This window comes from Vipera berus, assembly GCF_964194415.1.
Source record: "Vipera berus genome assembly, chromosome: 7".
In the NCBI taxonomy this organism is placed as follows: domain Eukaryota; kingdom Metazoa; phylum Chordata; class Lepidosauria; order Squamata; family Viperidae; genus Vipera; species Vipera berus.
Window position 1 is genome coordinate 55,689,146 of NC_138209.1, and position 16,160 is coordinate 55,705,305.

The window sequence follows — 16,160 nt, forward strand, 5'->3', positions numbered from 1 at the left end:
TCATCTTTAAAGAAACAGTGATACAGACAAAGATGCAGATACAGATCTCTTTAGCTTCTGAACAAAGGCTAATGATAAACTGAATTAGTTTTCATGAAGCAAAGCAATGCACAATGTTGGGGCAGAGGTAATAAACTTCTCTTTTGGTGATTGGAAGAGCTATGAATGACAGTTATAACCAGCAGGAGAAGGTGGAGGACTCCTAAATTTTTGAACACTATGAGGGAGAGACAATCCTCTTTCAGCTTAAAGACACAGCAGTCACCGTACCTCAGCATTTGCTGAAATCAACCTGTTTGTGATACTAATTTTCCTGTTTTAGATCCAGAAATCCTGCTTGATATCAGTGGCTTTAAAGTATGCATATGATCAAAGGATCATGGAAGTTCAGAAGAGGGCAAATGGGAAACAAAGGACTTAGTACATGATATCTTCTGCTGTAACATTTCCTTCTTCTGTCTTTGTTTTCAGAGTTGGGAAGTGAATTGCGCTGAGGGCAACAATGACCAGATTCAGCCCATGGATTGTTGCACTTGCTACACAAAGCCAGAAAGAAGGCATATACTCTTCTTCTAGGATGAGAAACTGGAAGCCATTTTCCCGAAAATTGGCAATTTTTTCTGTAAGCCGATGCAGTTTGACAGCTGATACAAAAGCAGTCACAGCCAGCATGGTACATCCTCCTAGAAATAAATGTAAAAAATAGTCATTTGTGCACATGCCCTACAGAGCAGATGACTCTCATTTCTAAGCTGATCCTGGAGTTGTTCTTGTTTGAGTTGTTGAGTAGTCAAAGATTGCACCTAACTCTTTAAGAGATGCCAAAACCACAGAAAGCAGGATGCTGATTCAAAATAAAGGAGCATACCTCATCCTATAAGCAGAGTTGTGTTTTTCATTTTTCCTTTGGGTTTTGGAGAAATTAAACTGTCCCTTTTGAACCAAGGGGGTTCAACGGTCATAAAGTATACTGCATTGAGGACCTGTATACTGCATGAGCCAGAAACGGGGCTGTGAAAATTTCTATAGACCTCACATCCTGGACATAAACTGTTTCAACTTCTTCCCTCGGGATGACGCTATAGGGCCGAGATGTCAAACACAAGGCTCGCGGGCCGGATCTTGCCCACGAAGTGGTTTCATGTGGCCCGCGAAGCCATCCTGGAAACAGTGAGGGAATGGTCCCCGCTGCCTTGGCCCCGGCCCAGGCCAGCCAGGAGACAATGTACAATTTTGTGGTGCCCATCTATGCTAAAACGCATTCAGTCTTAGCTTCACAAGGCCATCTGGAAACTGCAAGGGACTGGCCCCTGGGTGCGTGCTGGGGAGGTGTCACCCTTTGTAAGGAATGAAGAAATGCACCATTGCCTGGAAGTGGCCAGCACACAGCCCTCACCTACTTCACATATCTGGCTTCATGGGCTCTGGGGGAGGAGTTTCATCAGGCAGTGGTGCACTCTCCTCACAGTGCCGAGAGGCTGAGCCAGGCAGTTTGAATCCAAAAAGAAGTGCGACGCCATCCAGCCACCAGCCTGCCCAATTTCAGCAGGCAGCGGGGCGCTCCTCACAGCACCGAGAGCTAAGCTGGGTGGCATGAATCTGATGAGAAGTGCAATGCTGCCTAGCCCCCAGCCTGCCCAATTTCAGCAGGTATCAAGGTACAAAGCTGGTGAGCTTCACACTGCCCAGCTCAGCCTCTCGTCACTGTGAGGAGAGCACCCCACTGCCTGCCAAAACCGGACAGGCTGGAGGCTGTGTGGCATCACGCTTCTTTTTGGATTCTCACCACCTGGCTCAGCCTCTTGGAGCTGTGAGGAAAGCGCCCTGCTGCCTGCCGAAATCGGGCAGACTGGGGGCTGGGCTTGTCTTCAGATTAGCACCGCTCGGCTCAGCCTCTCAGCGCTGTGAGCAGAGCACCCCACTGCCTACCAAAACTGGACAGGCTGGGGGCTGTGTGGCATTGCGCTTCTTTTCCGATTCTCACCGCCTGGCTCAGCCTCTTGGTGCTGTGAGGAGAGCGCCCTGTTGCCTGCCAAAATTGTGCAGGCTGGTGGCTGGGTGGCATTGCACTTCTTTTTGGATTCATGCTGCCTGGCTCGGCCTCTAAGCACTGTGAGGAGAGTGCCTCGTTGCCTGCCGAAACCAGGCAGGCTGGGGGCTGGGCGGCATTGTGCAGGTAATGTCGACTCTCCCACTGCTCATGGCATCCCCTCCCCCAGAGCCCACCAAGCCAGATATGTAAAGTAGGTGAGGGCTATGTGCTGGCCACTTCCAGGTGATGGTGCATTTCTTCATTCCTCACAAAGGGTGACACCTCCCCAGTTGAGTTTCTTGCCTGTTTTTCTCCCTCCCTCATCTCAAATATTTTCCCGCTACTCTGTTCTTAGGAAGGAAGGAAGGAAGGAAGGAAGGAAGGAAGGAAGGAAGGGAGGGAGGGAGGGAGGGGAGGGAGGGACTGAGGGAAGTCCTGCTTTAGTCCTGCCCTGCTGCCCTTTCACCATCCCACTCCTGCCCAGGCCCCCACAGGCACTCTTGACGTGAACAATGTAGATCTGGCCCTGCCCACCCAGTAGGCCACACCCACTCCAGCCACACCTGCCCAGTAGGCCATGCCCTCCCTGGCCACTCCCACCCACCACCCCAAGGGAAACCACAATGCTGATGCGGCCCTCAATGAAATTGAGTTTGACACCCATGCTATAGGGCATTGCACACCAAAACAACTAGACACAAGGACAGTTCTTCCCCATGCCATCACTCTGCAAAACAGCGGATCTGGCAGCCGAATCAGATGAATCGGATGAAGAGGTGCCTGGGTTCACATCAGAGTTTGCAGAATGCTCTGAGGAGCAAGAAGACTCAGAGCCAGACACAGAGCCAGGCCCATCTACTCACGCTCAGGGAGAGAGACAAATGTGTTGATATGAATTGAGTGAAGAGCAGGAACAGATGGGGCCTGTCCCATATGTGTCTATGCACAGAGAGGAGAGGCATGCAGGACAACAGAGGGTGGTAGGGCGGCTCTCCAGGAAAAATAAGAGACTCTTAAGAAGAGGAGAGGTGTGGGAGTCACCAGTTGCTGCAGACAACAGTTCATGCTATGGTATCTTGTTCCTCTGTCTGATTTCTTTTGCCAGGATTTTTGCCAATTCTTTGCAGGTTTGTTGGCTTTCTTTGTGTGTTTGGGTTGAATTGCTAATTGAGCCTTACTGCTGGGAACTCAGATACTTTGTACTTATCTCAGCCAAGTGGGAGCAGAAAATGCTACTGTTTGTACATCTAAGGACTGGTTATCTGGAGTTTATTTCATAAATGCCTTGTTTGTTATATTTTTGGTTCATTAGGTATTGAATGAGGCAGAGTGGTGAAAACAGGAACAGGTTTATTTAGTGACAACAGAAACAGCCCTAATGACTGCTGAATAGCTATATGTACGATTCGCCTCTAGGCAGCAATGAATAGATTTAAAGTAACAATTCCCGCCCAAAACATAATTCACAGCTTGGAAACAGGCAGTCTGGGTTGCAGCAACAAGAACTGTTAAGCAATCATTCACTTAAGTACAGCAATTAAGGTCACTACATTGTGCAACTGATTGCAGCAATTAAGGCCAATAAATTACACTCCTTCCCCCTAGATAGCTCATACTCTCAAATGCTTGACATAGTCCTGCAAATATTTAGGCGGTCGTCGTGAGCATTCTGCACGTCTAGGGGTCACTGAGGATGCCCGGTCTACGTGCTCACCTGCCAGGCTGGGTAGACCATGCGGATGGCCATTCAGGTTAACTCAAGTCCCTTTGGCTGGCCTGTCCCAGTAGGCCCGAGCCAAAGTCCATCTGGGGAACAGAGTCCATTATCCTGGAATCTGGAGCTGCTTGCCGGTACAGCTCAGTGGGTGCAGTTGTGTGACTGGAGGAATTTCACTTACGGTTGATTCACTGTCTCCTCAGCTAGAGTCCTGTTGGAGTGTGCAGGCTTCGCCGTCGGGTCGCTGCCGTACTGTCCTTGTGGTTGGTCCTCTTGAGAGCCCTGAGCCATTGACTGGTTTGCTAGCCTTTGATGCAGTTGGTCAGTGTGCCATCGAATTACTTGACCATTTTCCAAGGCCACTTCATACGAAAGTGGCCCCGACACCTTAGCAACCACAGCTACCACCCACAAAGCCCCTGGGCCCTAACCCGGTCACCAAGTTGCAGACTTTAAGGTGGTTTTGGCTGTGCTGTGTCCGAGGCAACTTGGTCAGGGTGCACCTAGTCCAGCTTCATAATTAAGTGCCGTCCCCATCTGAGTTCACCTGGGCTTCTGCCCGTGGATGTGCAGGGAGTTGTGCATTGGCAGAGTAAGTAATCTGCCAGCCTATGGTGCCAGTTGCTGGTGATGATTCTTTTGAGGGATTCCTTGGTCGTTCAAGGCCAGGTGAAAGGGAGCCAAAGTGGCGTGCCATTAGATTAGCCCCAAGGAAAGACTGGAATTCTGCTGTGGTAAACTGGGCCCCAGTTACCAGCACGTCTGGTAACCCGTGCATTGCAAAATTCCTGTGCAGTTCCTGGATGGTCCTGGCAGTAGTCATTATTGGGACTGGTGCGACCTCTAACCATTTGGAGTGGCTATCTACCACAATAAAGAACAACTGTCCCTGAAATGGCCTGGCAAAATCAATGTGGATTCTTGATCATGGTGTGTGTGTAGCTTCCCATTGGTGGACAGGGGCTTGAGGCATTTCTGGCCTCGATTCCTGGCATGTGAAGCAGCTGTGAATGTGGGCCTCGATATCTTTATCTAGCCCAGGCCACTAGAGGTAGCTTCTCATGAGTGCCTTCATCTGGACTATTCCTGGATGTCCCTCATGCTGCGACTCTAGTACCCTGGGCATTAACGAGCTCGGGACTATGACCTGACTTCCCCAAGGAATGCACCCCTTATGAGCTGAGAGCTCATCTCTCCTCATGAAAAAACTCTGGAATTCTGGCCCTGGACAATTGTCCAGCCATCCTGTGTGCACCCAGTCTAACACACGGCTAAGTGTTTTGTCAGCGGCTGTCTCAGCAACCACGTCCCCAGTGTGAGGCAGGGGCAACCTGCTAAGGCCATCTGCATGGCCCATTTCCTTGCCCAGTTTGTGAATCAGCTCATAGCTGTAAGCTGAAAGGAAGATAGATCACCTCAGCATTCATGGGGACAGAATCTGAGGTGTCTGCTTGTTCGTGGTGAACAATCCTAGAAGTGGCTTGTGGTCAGTGAAGACCATGAAATGGCGGCCATACAAGTAATCATGGAACTTTTTTATGCTGGCCACTATGGCCAAGGCCTCTCTGTCAATTTGAGCATAATTGCGCTCCACTGATGACAGAGTCCTAGAGTAGTAAGCATATGTGAGTCTGTTTCCCATCAGGCCTCAAATACTGCCCCTACCCTGTATGGCGATGCATCACATGTGATGCAGACCGGCAGCTTTTCACTAAAGTGAGTGAGTACTGAGTTTGAAGACAACAGTGATTTGACTGCCACGAAGCTTTCTCATGGATGCTCGTCCACTGCCACTGGGCCTTCTTGTCCAAGAGCTGGTGTAACGGCTCTGCCACTGTGGCCTTGTGTGGGAGGAAGGCTTGATAAAAATTCAGGAGTCCCAAGAAGGCCTGAAGCTCCCCCTTAGACTTAGGGCTGGGAGCCTGCTGGATTGCCTTTAGCTTTGAATCCGCTGGGTGAATGCCTGTGGCATCTATGCGGTAACCAAGGAACTTGGTCGAGTCTACCCCAGTCTTGCACTTCTCCTTTTTTAATTTCAGCCCCTGCTAAGCACATTGATTGTGCTTAGATTGTAAGCCGCCCTGAGTCTTCGGAGAAGGGCGGGATATAAATGGGATTTTTAAAAAAACACTGAAAGACGGCCTTAAGCCATTCTGCTAATATCTCCCCTGACTCCCCAGCGATGAGTACATCATCGAAGTAGGGACACACCCCTGGGATTCCCTTGAGCGTATGCTCCATCACTCCCTGGAAAAGCCCGGGGGCAACACTGACCTCGAACTGGAGGCGCTTAACCCTGAAAGCTCCCCTGTGGGTGACAATTGTCTGAGCGTCTGCCGTGGTGTCGTCCACGGGCAGCTGCTGGTAATCTTGTGCCAAATCTAAATTGGCGAAGACGCGACCTCCCTGTAGGGATGCCAGAATGTGGCTGACCACAGGCACTGGGTACTCTTGTTGAAGTACACCATTAATCGTGCACCTATAGTACGTGCATATACGCACCTCCCCATTGGCCTTAAGTAGCATAACTATGGGAGTCTCCCACACCAGACTATCAATTGGTTGTAACACCCCTTGTTGCATGAGCTTCTCCAGCTCTGCGTCTACCATGGGCTTGAGGGCGAAAGGCACTCTCCGAGGCTTGATCTGTATTGGGGTTACTGTAGAATCAAGGTGAAGGGCAATAGGCAGCCCCTTGTATTTTCCTAAACTTGGGCTGAACATATCAGCAAACTCGTAGCAAACTGCTGACAAATCCACAGCTTGCCTTTTGTGGATGCCAGTCACTTGGATGCCCAAGGCATCAAACCAATCTAAGCCAATGAGGCTTGTGCAATGTCCTTCCACTACTATGATGTCTAGTGGACCCTCAAACCCCTTGAACTGTACATGGAGCGAGGCTTCGCCCTTGACCACCATGCAGAAGTTTTGGAAGTCTGTAAGCAAAAGGTTCGATGGCCTGAGCTTGGCTCATCTGCCGCTGTGGCTGCAAATGTGCTGGAAGGTCCCTTGGGAGATTATGGATAGGGCTGACCCTGTGTCCAATTCCATGCTGCATGGAACTCCCTGAAGCTTGACCTGCAGTCTAAGCTTCTGCTTAAGGGGGTGATGGGCACCAGTCCTGTATACGCTCCTTTGGCTGGAGCAAAACCCTACTCTGTGTTGCCCCGGGGCCCTGGTACCTCTCCTTAATGCGTCATCTGGCAGCCCGTCTCTTTGGCGACCTCTACAGATGGCAGCAATGTGGCCTGGTTTGCCACATACCCAGCATGTTGCTGCTTGGAACCTGCACTCTGAGCATCTATGACAGACATGTCAAACACAAGGCCCGGGGGCCAGATCTGGCCCGCGAAGTGGTTTCATGTGACCAGCGAAGCCATCCTGGAAACAGTGAGGGAATGGCCCCCACTGCCTTGGCCCTGGCCCAGAGACCCTCCTCCTGCCAGAGACCCTCAGATCTTTCCCACTCCTGCCCATGCCCCCATAGGCACCCTTGATGCGAACGACGTAGAGCTGGCCATGCCCACCCAGTAGGCCATATGCACTTTAGCCACGCCCACCCAGTAGGCCACGCCCACCCTAGCATACCCACTCGGCCCCTTGAGGGCAACGGCAATGCTGATGTGGCCCTCAATGAAATTGAGTTTGACACCCCTGATCTATGGCAACCACTACAGCCCATGCATCAAGGTAAAGGGAGTTGCCTTGTTAGCTGGCCACGGCCCCCTCTCTGGTTGCTTCCTCAGCTGGTCGACTTCGAGGTCCAAGTCAGAATCGTCTATGTGTTCGGTGTCCTCATGGTGGACCATTTCTAGGCTGTGCATGTTCTTGAAGGGCCGCAAAGCTTTAACGGCCCCTCCGCCAGCTTCATCGGCCATCACCTCCATCAAGGCATCTTGTAGTGAGAGGGTCTCCTTCGCGAAAAGCCTCTGCTGCAGCTCTCAGTTGTGTAGGCTGCAGACTAGCCATTCCCTCAGTCTTTCCTCAAAGTCAGCAAAGTTACATAGTCGAGATGCCTGTTGGAGGGTGGCTATGAAATTGATGGCGGACTCTTCCGGCTGTTGCTCCCACTGCTGAAATGCATGTCTCCATGCAATGATGGAGAGTCGCGGCTCGAAGTGGTCTTTCAGCTTCTTTTTGAGATCCATGTAGGCAACCGACTCTAGCAAAGTAGGGGCCACTAGGTTCTCGGCAATGTCGAACGTGGCTGACCCACACACGCACAGGGAGTCGTGGCCTTCAAGCCGTCTTCGCTAACCTGGTTAGTGCAAAGGAAATTCTCGACGCAAGAGATGTAAGAACTCCACCTCTCAGGATGTGCCACGTCGAATTCTTCTAGTTTGCCGACCATGGCCATGGTGAGTTGTTTCTTGTTTTTGTCCTCGCAATGCCTTGTGCTGCTGCTGGCTTCTGTGCAGCCCTAGGACGGATCCTCAGGGCGGGGTGGTCTCCAGCATGGCTTGCTGGCAGACCAAGGGGGGGGGAATGTAGTTCCTGCCAGGGTCTGGTGCTGGCCTCACCCCCTAGTGAATTCTGGCTCTCTTCGTTAAGCAGCACATCCCACCTTCCTCACCACTGTTATATTTTCGGTTCGTTAGGCATTGAATGAGGCAGCATGGTGAAAACAGTGACAACAGTGACAACAGAAGCAGCCCTAATGGCTGCTGAATAGCTATATATACGGTTCACCTCTAGGCGGCAACTAATAGATTTAAAGTAACAATTCCCGCCCAAAACATAGTTAACAGCTTGGAGACAGGCAGTCTGGGTTGCAGCAACAAAAACTGTTAAGCAATCATTCACTTAAGTACAGCAATTAAGGTCACTACATTGTGCAACTGATTGCAGCAATTAAGGCCAATAGGTTACATTGTTAAAATAAAAAGGGGTTTTTTCTACAAGTTCCTGCCTTGCTCATGCCTTGTTAACTGAAAAGGGGTTTTTCATCACAAGTAAGCTATTAAGTAGCATTCGCGAAGGCTGGATTAGAACATAAATAACTAATTGCCACAACACTGTCAAACTACCTAGTAGGGCTGTATTACTATTATCCATCTCATCTTTCTTGTTACCTATTTCCTTATCTTCTTAGACTATAACTTTGTTCCTTGTATCTTATGATTTATACTGAGCATTTATTTAGTATTTGAAGTAGCCGAAGGACCACTCGGGACGACAGGCTAATTACTAAACGGGTTTATTTAGAGCAAGACAACATAGAATAACATTGCCGGCTTTTATAGCCGGCAGCTGTCAGCGAGGGCCAATCAGGAGTGTTCGTTTTGGCGCCACGTCAATCCGGACCAATCCGCGTCGTCTCTCTTTGACAGCTCAGGCTTCCGCATGGTCCGGTGTTTGACAGCCGCGAGCTGTCAGTGGCTGCGCCTGCGCTGTGCGGGGGAACTTTGGCAGCTGTCAAAGTTCCCGCGTGTTCTTCTGTCAGATTTGCTTTTCCTCATGTATACGGTTTAATCACATCTAACTTAACTGTTAACTTAACTGTTTACATATATAATACACCCCTTACCCCTCCCCTGGAGCGTTCTCTCCCCCTCTGTCGTTGGAACCTGCCCACTGGTAGTCCTTTAGGTAGGTGGGGGCCCTTCGGTTTCTGGTGGAACGACGTGGAAGTGGGGCGATGTCTGGGTCTGCCGGTGGTGCGTCTCTTTGCTCCTCTTCCTCTTGGTTTGGTAGTATTTCTGGAAGGGGCTGCAGGTTGAGTTCCGACGTTTGGGGGTCTGGTGTGTGCGGCGGTTGTCTGGGTCTGAGTTGGTCAATATGGCGGCGTAGGTTGCCCTGAGTCTGTGTGGAAATTAGGTAAGAAATGGGTCCTGTTTGTTGTAGCACTGTCCCTTGGACCCATTTGTTTTTATCGGAGTAAGATCGTGCCCATATCATTTGCCCTGGTTTGAATGTGCGGATGGGGGGGGTTTGTTCGTTTTCTTCTGGATATGTGTCAGGATGCAGTCTGTCAAGCCGTGTTATCAGCCTCCTCCCCCATCTTAGTTCTGCTGGTGATTTGCCAGTTGTTGTGCATGGAGTTGCGTGTTGTGACATTAGGAATTGGCTGATTCGCCTTTGCCAGTTCCCCTTGACGAACTTTTTTAAAGCTTCTTTTGTGGAGCGTACCATAATTTCAGCCATCCCGTTACTTGATGGGTGGAAGGGCGCAGACGTGACCAGCCTAATACAATTCTTCATAGCGAATATCTGAAATTCACGAGAAGTGAATTGAGGGCCATTGTCTGAAACTATGGTGTCTGGGAGGCCGTGTGTGGCGAATATTTTTCTTAGGGCTTGTAAAGTGGCTCCTGACGTTGTTTTCTTAAGGGGGGTGACTTCTAGCCATTTGGAATAGCTGTCCACTACAATTAGGAAACTTTGCCCCTGGATAGGTCCTGCGAAATCTAAATGAATTCGTGACCATGGGTTCCTCGTAGTCTCCCATTTGTGAATTGGTGCTTGGGGTGGCTCGTTCCGGGTCGCTTGACAAGTATAGCACCCTCCCACATATCTTTCTATCTCTTTATCTATGCCTGGCCACCAGACATAACTTCTAGCCATAGCTTTCATCTTGACAATGCCTGGATGTCCTTCATGTAATATGTGTAATGTTTGGTTTATGTTTTTCTCTGGTATTATGACCCGATTTCCCCACAGCAGGCATCCATTATGAGTGGATATTTCATTTTTTCTGCTAAAATAAGGCTGGAATTGGGGGTGTGGGTTTTGTGCTGGCCACCCTGTTGTGGCCCATTTGAGGATTCTGCTAAGTATTTTGTCTTTAGCTGAATTGTTGGCTATAATGTTTGCGGACAGGGGACACTCTGGAAGCTGAGAGATTGCTAGAATCAGTCCAGCTGGGGCTGGATCTGAGTCCTTGCTTTGAATGGGCAGTCTGCTGAGGCAGTCTGCGTGTCCTAATTCTTTCCCTGGTTTATGTATTAACTGATAGGAATAGGCTGATAGGAATGTGGACCACCGTAGTATTCTTGGAGAGAGAATCTGTGGTGTAGTTTTATTCCACGTGAATATGCCCAGAAGGGGTTTGTGATCTGTAAATATAGTAAAGGGCCTCCCATAAAGGTAGTCGTGAAATTTTTTAACCCCAGCGACTATTGCTAGGGCTTCTCTGTCTATTTGTGCGTAATTCCTTTCTGCTTTAGACAGAGTGCGTGAATAAAAGGCTATGGGTCTTTGTGTACCATCCTTGAATAAATGACTTAACACTGCCCCGATTCCATAGGGAGATGCATCGCAAGCGATGCATATTGGGGTGTCTTCTCTGAAAAGGGTGATCGTTGAGCTGTGGCAAATAATCTTTTTTAATGATTGGAAACTATTCTCATGTATTTTGGTCCAGGACCAAACAGTTCCCTTGTCCAGGAGCCTATGCAGAGGCTCAGCGATAGTGGCTTTATGGGGAAGGAAGGCATGGTAAAAGTTTAATAATCCTAAAAAAGCTTGGAGCTCTTGTTTATTCTTTGGGCTTGGTGCTGTTTGAATAGCCCTTAGTTTTTCTGTGGTGGGGTGGATGCCTTGGCCGTCTATTTTGTACCCTAGGAATTCTGTGGATGTGACTCCAATAGAGCACTTTTCCCGTTTCAGTTTGAGGCCGGCTTCTCTGAGTCGGCTTAGCACAGCTGACAGCCTGTCAGCTAAGTTTGCTTCGTTTTCACCGGCGATGAGAACATCGTCGAAATAGGGGCAGACCCCGGGTATTCCTTTCAGGGTTTTCTCCATGATACCCTGAAAAATACCCGGGGCAGCCGATATGCCGAATTGGAGCCTTTTCACTTTAAAGGCACCGCGGTGGGTGACAATTGTCTGGGCTTCCGCCGTGTCATTAGTGACAGGCAGTTGCAAATACGCCTGCGTGAGATCAAGTTTGGCAAAAATGGCGCCAGAGCGGATAGAAGCAAATACGTCCCTTACTGCTGGCACCGGGTAAGCGTGGGGACTGAGGGCTAGGTTGAGGGTCGCTTTATAGTCCGCACATAATCTCACTTCCCCGTTAGGTTTAATAGGGGTGACTATAGGGGTCTCCCAGCTTCCCCCTTCCGTAGGTTCGAGCACTCCAAGCCCTATGAGGCGATCGAGTTCGTTTTCAATTTTTTCTTTAAGGGCAAAGGGTACTCTCCTAGCTCTTATCTTAATTGGTTGGATTGCTGGGTTTAACTGTAAGGAGATGGGGGGACCGGTGTATTTCCCTAACGTGCCATCGAAGACGTCTGCATACTTGTTGCAAACGGCTTCTAGGCTGGGTGATTGAATTGTATTTACCCCCGTTATGGCGATTCCTAGCGGCCCGAACCAGTTTAACCCTATCAAGTTGGTGCGGTTCCCTGGCGTAACTAGGACTTCTAAGGGACCCTTGAATTCTTTGTACTGCACGGTAACCTTAGCCCTCCCTTCCAGAGGAATGGGGGTTTTCTGGAAGTCTGCTAGGTGGACCTGGGTTTGTCTCAGAGGAATTTTTTCCTTTCCCTGTTGACAGATCTCCTGATAAGTTTTTAGCGAAATTAAGGAGACTGCTGACCCTGAATCCACTTCCATGAGGCAGGGCACCCCCTGAATTCTTACCCTGATCTTAACCTTTGAGCTTAAGCTGTTTACCCTGTCAATTGTTTCTACCAGGGGCCCTGGCGGTTTTTCTCTGCTGGCCTGGGTAGCTGGCCTACCTAGGGAGTTTGCCTCCAAATCATTGATGTTGTCACGGCCCTTGCTGCGGCACACCGGTTTGATGTGGCCGGTCTTCCCGCAATTGTGGCACTTAGCGTTCCTAAACCGGCAGCTTCCTCGGGCATGGTTGCCCCCGCAGCTGGCACAGGCGGCCCGTTGCTCGTAACGCGGCGGTGGCGGAGGGGGGTTCCTGGACCTTCGGCGATCCGAAGTGTCGCCTCTCCTTGGTTGCCTGCGTTCCATTCTGTGTTGCAGGGCTTCTCCGTCGGTGAAATCCACCGACTCTTCGCTGTCGCTGAGGGTGGCGCTTTCTTGGAAGACGGTCGCTGGGCTCTCTGGGGTCGTGGTAGTCGGCTTCTTCTTGTGGCTGTGCTCGTAGGCCATTATTTCTCTGGTCAGCTCTGCCAGGCTCATGTCGGGTTTGGATGTCAGCTTCTTCTGCAGCCTCTCGTCCCTCAACCCGATCACCACCTGGTCTCGGATGCGGTCCTCCAGGTCGGGGAAGCAGCAGTTCCGCGCGGCGTGTCTGACCCCAGCGATGAACTCGTTGGCGGGCTCGTCTGGCCGCTGTTTCTTCTGGGCGAATTGGACCCGCCAGTACAGTTCTGAGCGAGCCGGCATATAGTACTTGTTCAGCTGGTCCACCAGGTCCGCGTAGGAGACCTCGGTGATGGGCACCGGGCTGAACAGGCCCACGGCAGCGTCATACACTGGAGGTCCGCTGATGTATAGTAGCGCGGCGGCCTTTGCTCTGTCGTCAGTGATTTTACTGACGAGGAGGAATCCCTCGACCTGACCTAGGTGTGATTGCCATCTCTCGGGATGGCGGGTATCGAATTCCCTCACACGCCCGAAGTTTGCCATGTCGTCCGGTCCTGGGTCGCTCCTATGGAAGTTAAAACTTCCAGTGACAGCTCTTGCCGGGAACTCTCTTCCTCGGCCGTGACTTCAGCTCAGGAACTCTCTTCCTTGGCTGTGACTTCAGCTTCGGAGCGATCCCACCTTCGTCGCCAGTGAAGTAGCCGAAGGACCACTCGGGACGACAGGCTAATTACTAAACGGGGTTATTTAGAGCAAGACAACATAGAATAACATTGCCGGCTTTTATAGCCGGCAGCTGTCAGCGAGGGCCAATCAGGAGTGTTCGTTTTGGCGCCGCGTCAATCCGGACCAATCCGCGTCGTCTCTCTTTGACAGCTCAGGCTTCCGCATGGTCCGGTGTTTGACAGCCGCGAGCTGTCAGTGGCTGCGCCTGCGCTGTGCGGGGGAACTTTGACAGCTGTCAAAGTTCCCGCGTGTTCTTCTGTCAGATTTGCTTTTCCTCATGTATACGGTTTAATCACATCTAACTTAACTGTTAACTTAACTGTTTACATATATAATACAGTATTCTAGTTTGATTTATATTGATTGCTTATTTAGTATTCTATGGTTATCACTGAGTGCTGTATCTCATGATTTATGATGATGGTATTTTATGATTCTGATCATGATTTATCACTTGTTGCTTGTATGGACACTGAGAGCTTATGCATAGGAGACAAATTCCTTGTGTGTCCAATCTCACTTGGCCAAGAAATAATAGAAATAGAAAGCTGGAAGGAACCTTGGAGGTCTTCTAGCAGGAGAACCTATACCATTTCAGATAAGTGACTGTCTAGTCCAGTGGTGGCAAAGCTATGGCATGCGTGCGAGAGGGAGCACCCAGAGCCCTCTCTGTGGGCACACATGCCTTGCTCTTTGGCTACGTTTTCTCAGGAAAAAGCCATTTCTCAAACCCCTTCTTAGCCAAAACAAGCCTCTGGAGCAAGTATGCCTTGCTCTTTGGCTAGGTTTTCTCAGGAAAAAGCCATTTCTCAAGCCCCTTCTTAGCCAAAACAAGCCTCTGGAGTGAGCACACTCGCTCCAGAGGCTTGTTTTCACACGATTGCTCAGAAGAGCAAGGCATGCTCACTCCGGAGGCTTGTTTTCGCTAGGAAGGGGCTTGAGAAATGGCTTTTTCCTGTGAAAACTTAGCCAAAGAGCTTGCAGTCTCTGCCAGATATCCATTGGGATAAAGTCTTTTAGGTCCTATAGAATGCTTCCAAACACAGCCAGTCCCTGCATTTGGAAGCGCTCTGTAGGTGCTGAAACATTTTTTATCCCAATGGAGAAGGCCAGATCTGGCAGAGATTGCAAGCTCCATATGCCTGGAATGGGGAGGCTTGAGAAACAAGGCCTTCTGCTAGATCTCCATTGCGATAAAAAAATGTTTCCGCACCTATGGAGCACTTCAAAATGCAGGGACTGGCTGCATTTGGAAGTGGTGTATAGGAACTAAAAGTCTTTATCCCAACAGAGATCTGGCAGAGACTGCAAGCTCCATATGCCTGGAATGGGGCACTTGAGAAACGGAGTGCTCCTTTCCGTGCAGTCACACAGGGTGCTTCAAAATACAGGGAATCCGGGCGTTTTGAATAGCCCCACCAGAGCACAAACACTCCACAATCCACAATGCCAAACCCTAACCTCTACCACAACCCAGGAAATCCACAATGCCAAATCTTAACCCCGATCCCAGGGCAACCACTTTCCTTCACTAACCTCCTTTCCATGTGCAGGGAAACAAAAGAAGTTTGTCAGACTAAAAAAAAAAAGATCAATCTGACCTTCCAACTTCTTGCCAAAAAAAAAAAAAATCTCTCAAAGTTGGAAGGCCTAGTTGAACTTTTTTTAAACTGGTTAGTCCCACAAGCTTCTTTTGTTGCCCTGCACGTGGTGGCGGAGAACACAGCTGGAAAGGAGGTTAGTGAAGGGAGGCTTTGGGGAAGCGAGGGGAGACAGGGAAGGGTCTGCTCTGGCTTCCGCTGCCTCACTTTGCCAGCATCAGGGCTCGGAGGCTTATTTTCACCAGGAAAAAGACATTTCCCAAGCCCCTTCATGGCAAAAACGGAACCAAAGTCTGCCTTGCTCTTATTGAGAGCAATCCTGTGAAAACAAGGATGACAACGGACAGCACAGTTAGATTTCAAAATGAAATCCTTAAAGTGTGGAATTCTCTGCCAAATAATTTTAAGTCAATGAAAGCACTTGGAATTGCTTTCCTTACTTTGTTTGGATCATCTTACTGTATGCTTGTGAGCAGCTGTTTTCAGCCTTGAATTATATCAAATCTGACACCATAAACAGAGTAACAGATGACCTGAGTGCTGCATGTGTTACTCTCAAACTTACCATGTATCAGCCAAGGTTAGACAAATGATCAGCATGCATAGAACAGCAAAAATCACATTAATTGTTCAAAAGCTTGCCAAATGCAAACTTTTACCTTTCAATAAAAAGTTGTTTGTATTATTGAAAGCTTTGCTATTGTGTTTTTCTTTTAAGACAATAGGTTGAAAAATTAGAATATCGTGCAAAAGTTCATTTATTTCAGTAATGCAACTTAAAAGGGGAAACTAATATATGAGATAGACTCATTACATGCAAAGCAAGATAGTTCAAGCCGTGATTTGTCATAATTGTGATGATTATGGCATACAGCTCATGAAACCCCTAAATCCACAATCTCAGAAAATTAGAATATTGTGAAAAGGTGCAATATTCTAGGCTCAAAGTGTCCCACTCTAATCAGCTAATTAAGCCATAACACTTGCAAAGGGTTCCTGAGCCTTTCAATGGTCTCTCAGTCTGGTTCAGTAGGGACTGAACAATCATGGGGAAGACTGCTGACCTGACAGTTGTGCAGAA

The 16,160-nt window shown here is 49.3% G+C and overlaps 1 protein-coding gene across 1 annotated transcript in view; it reads right to left on the bottom strand.

The window, feature by feature from the left end:
* Positions 1-417: 417 nt before the first annotated feature.
* CLRN2 (clarin 2) overlaps positions 418-16,160 on the bottom strand; it is a gene marked incomplete at both ends in the record, with an annotated part of 36,432 nt that continues 20,689 nt past the window's right edge. Inside the window, one exon of the mRNA XM_081332631.1 lies at positions 418-683. Coding sequence (XP_081188757.1) covers positions 418-683 — 266 coding nt within the window. The remainder of the gene's footprint in view (positions 684-16,160) is intronic.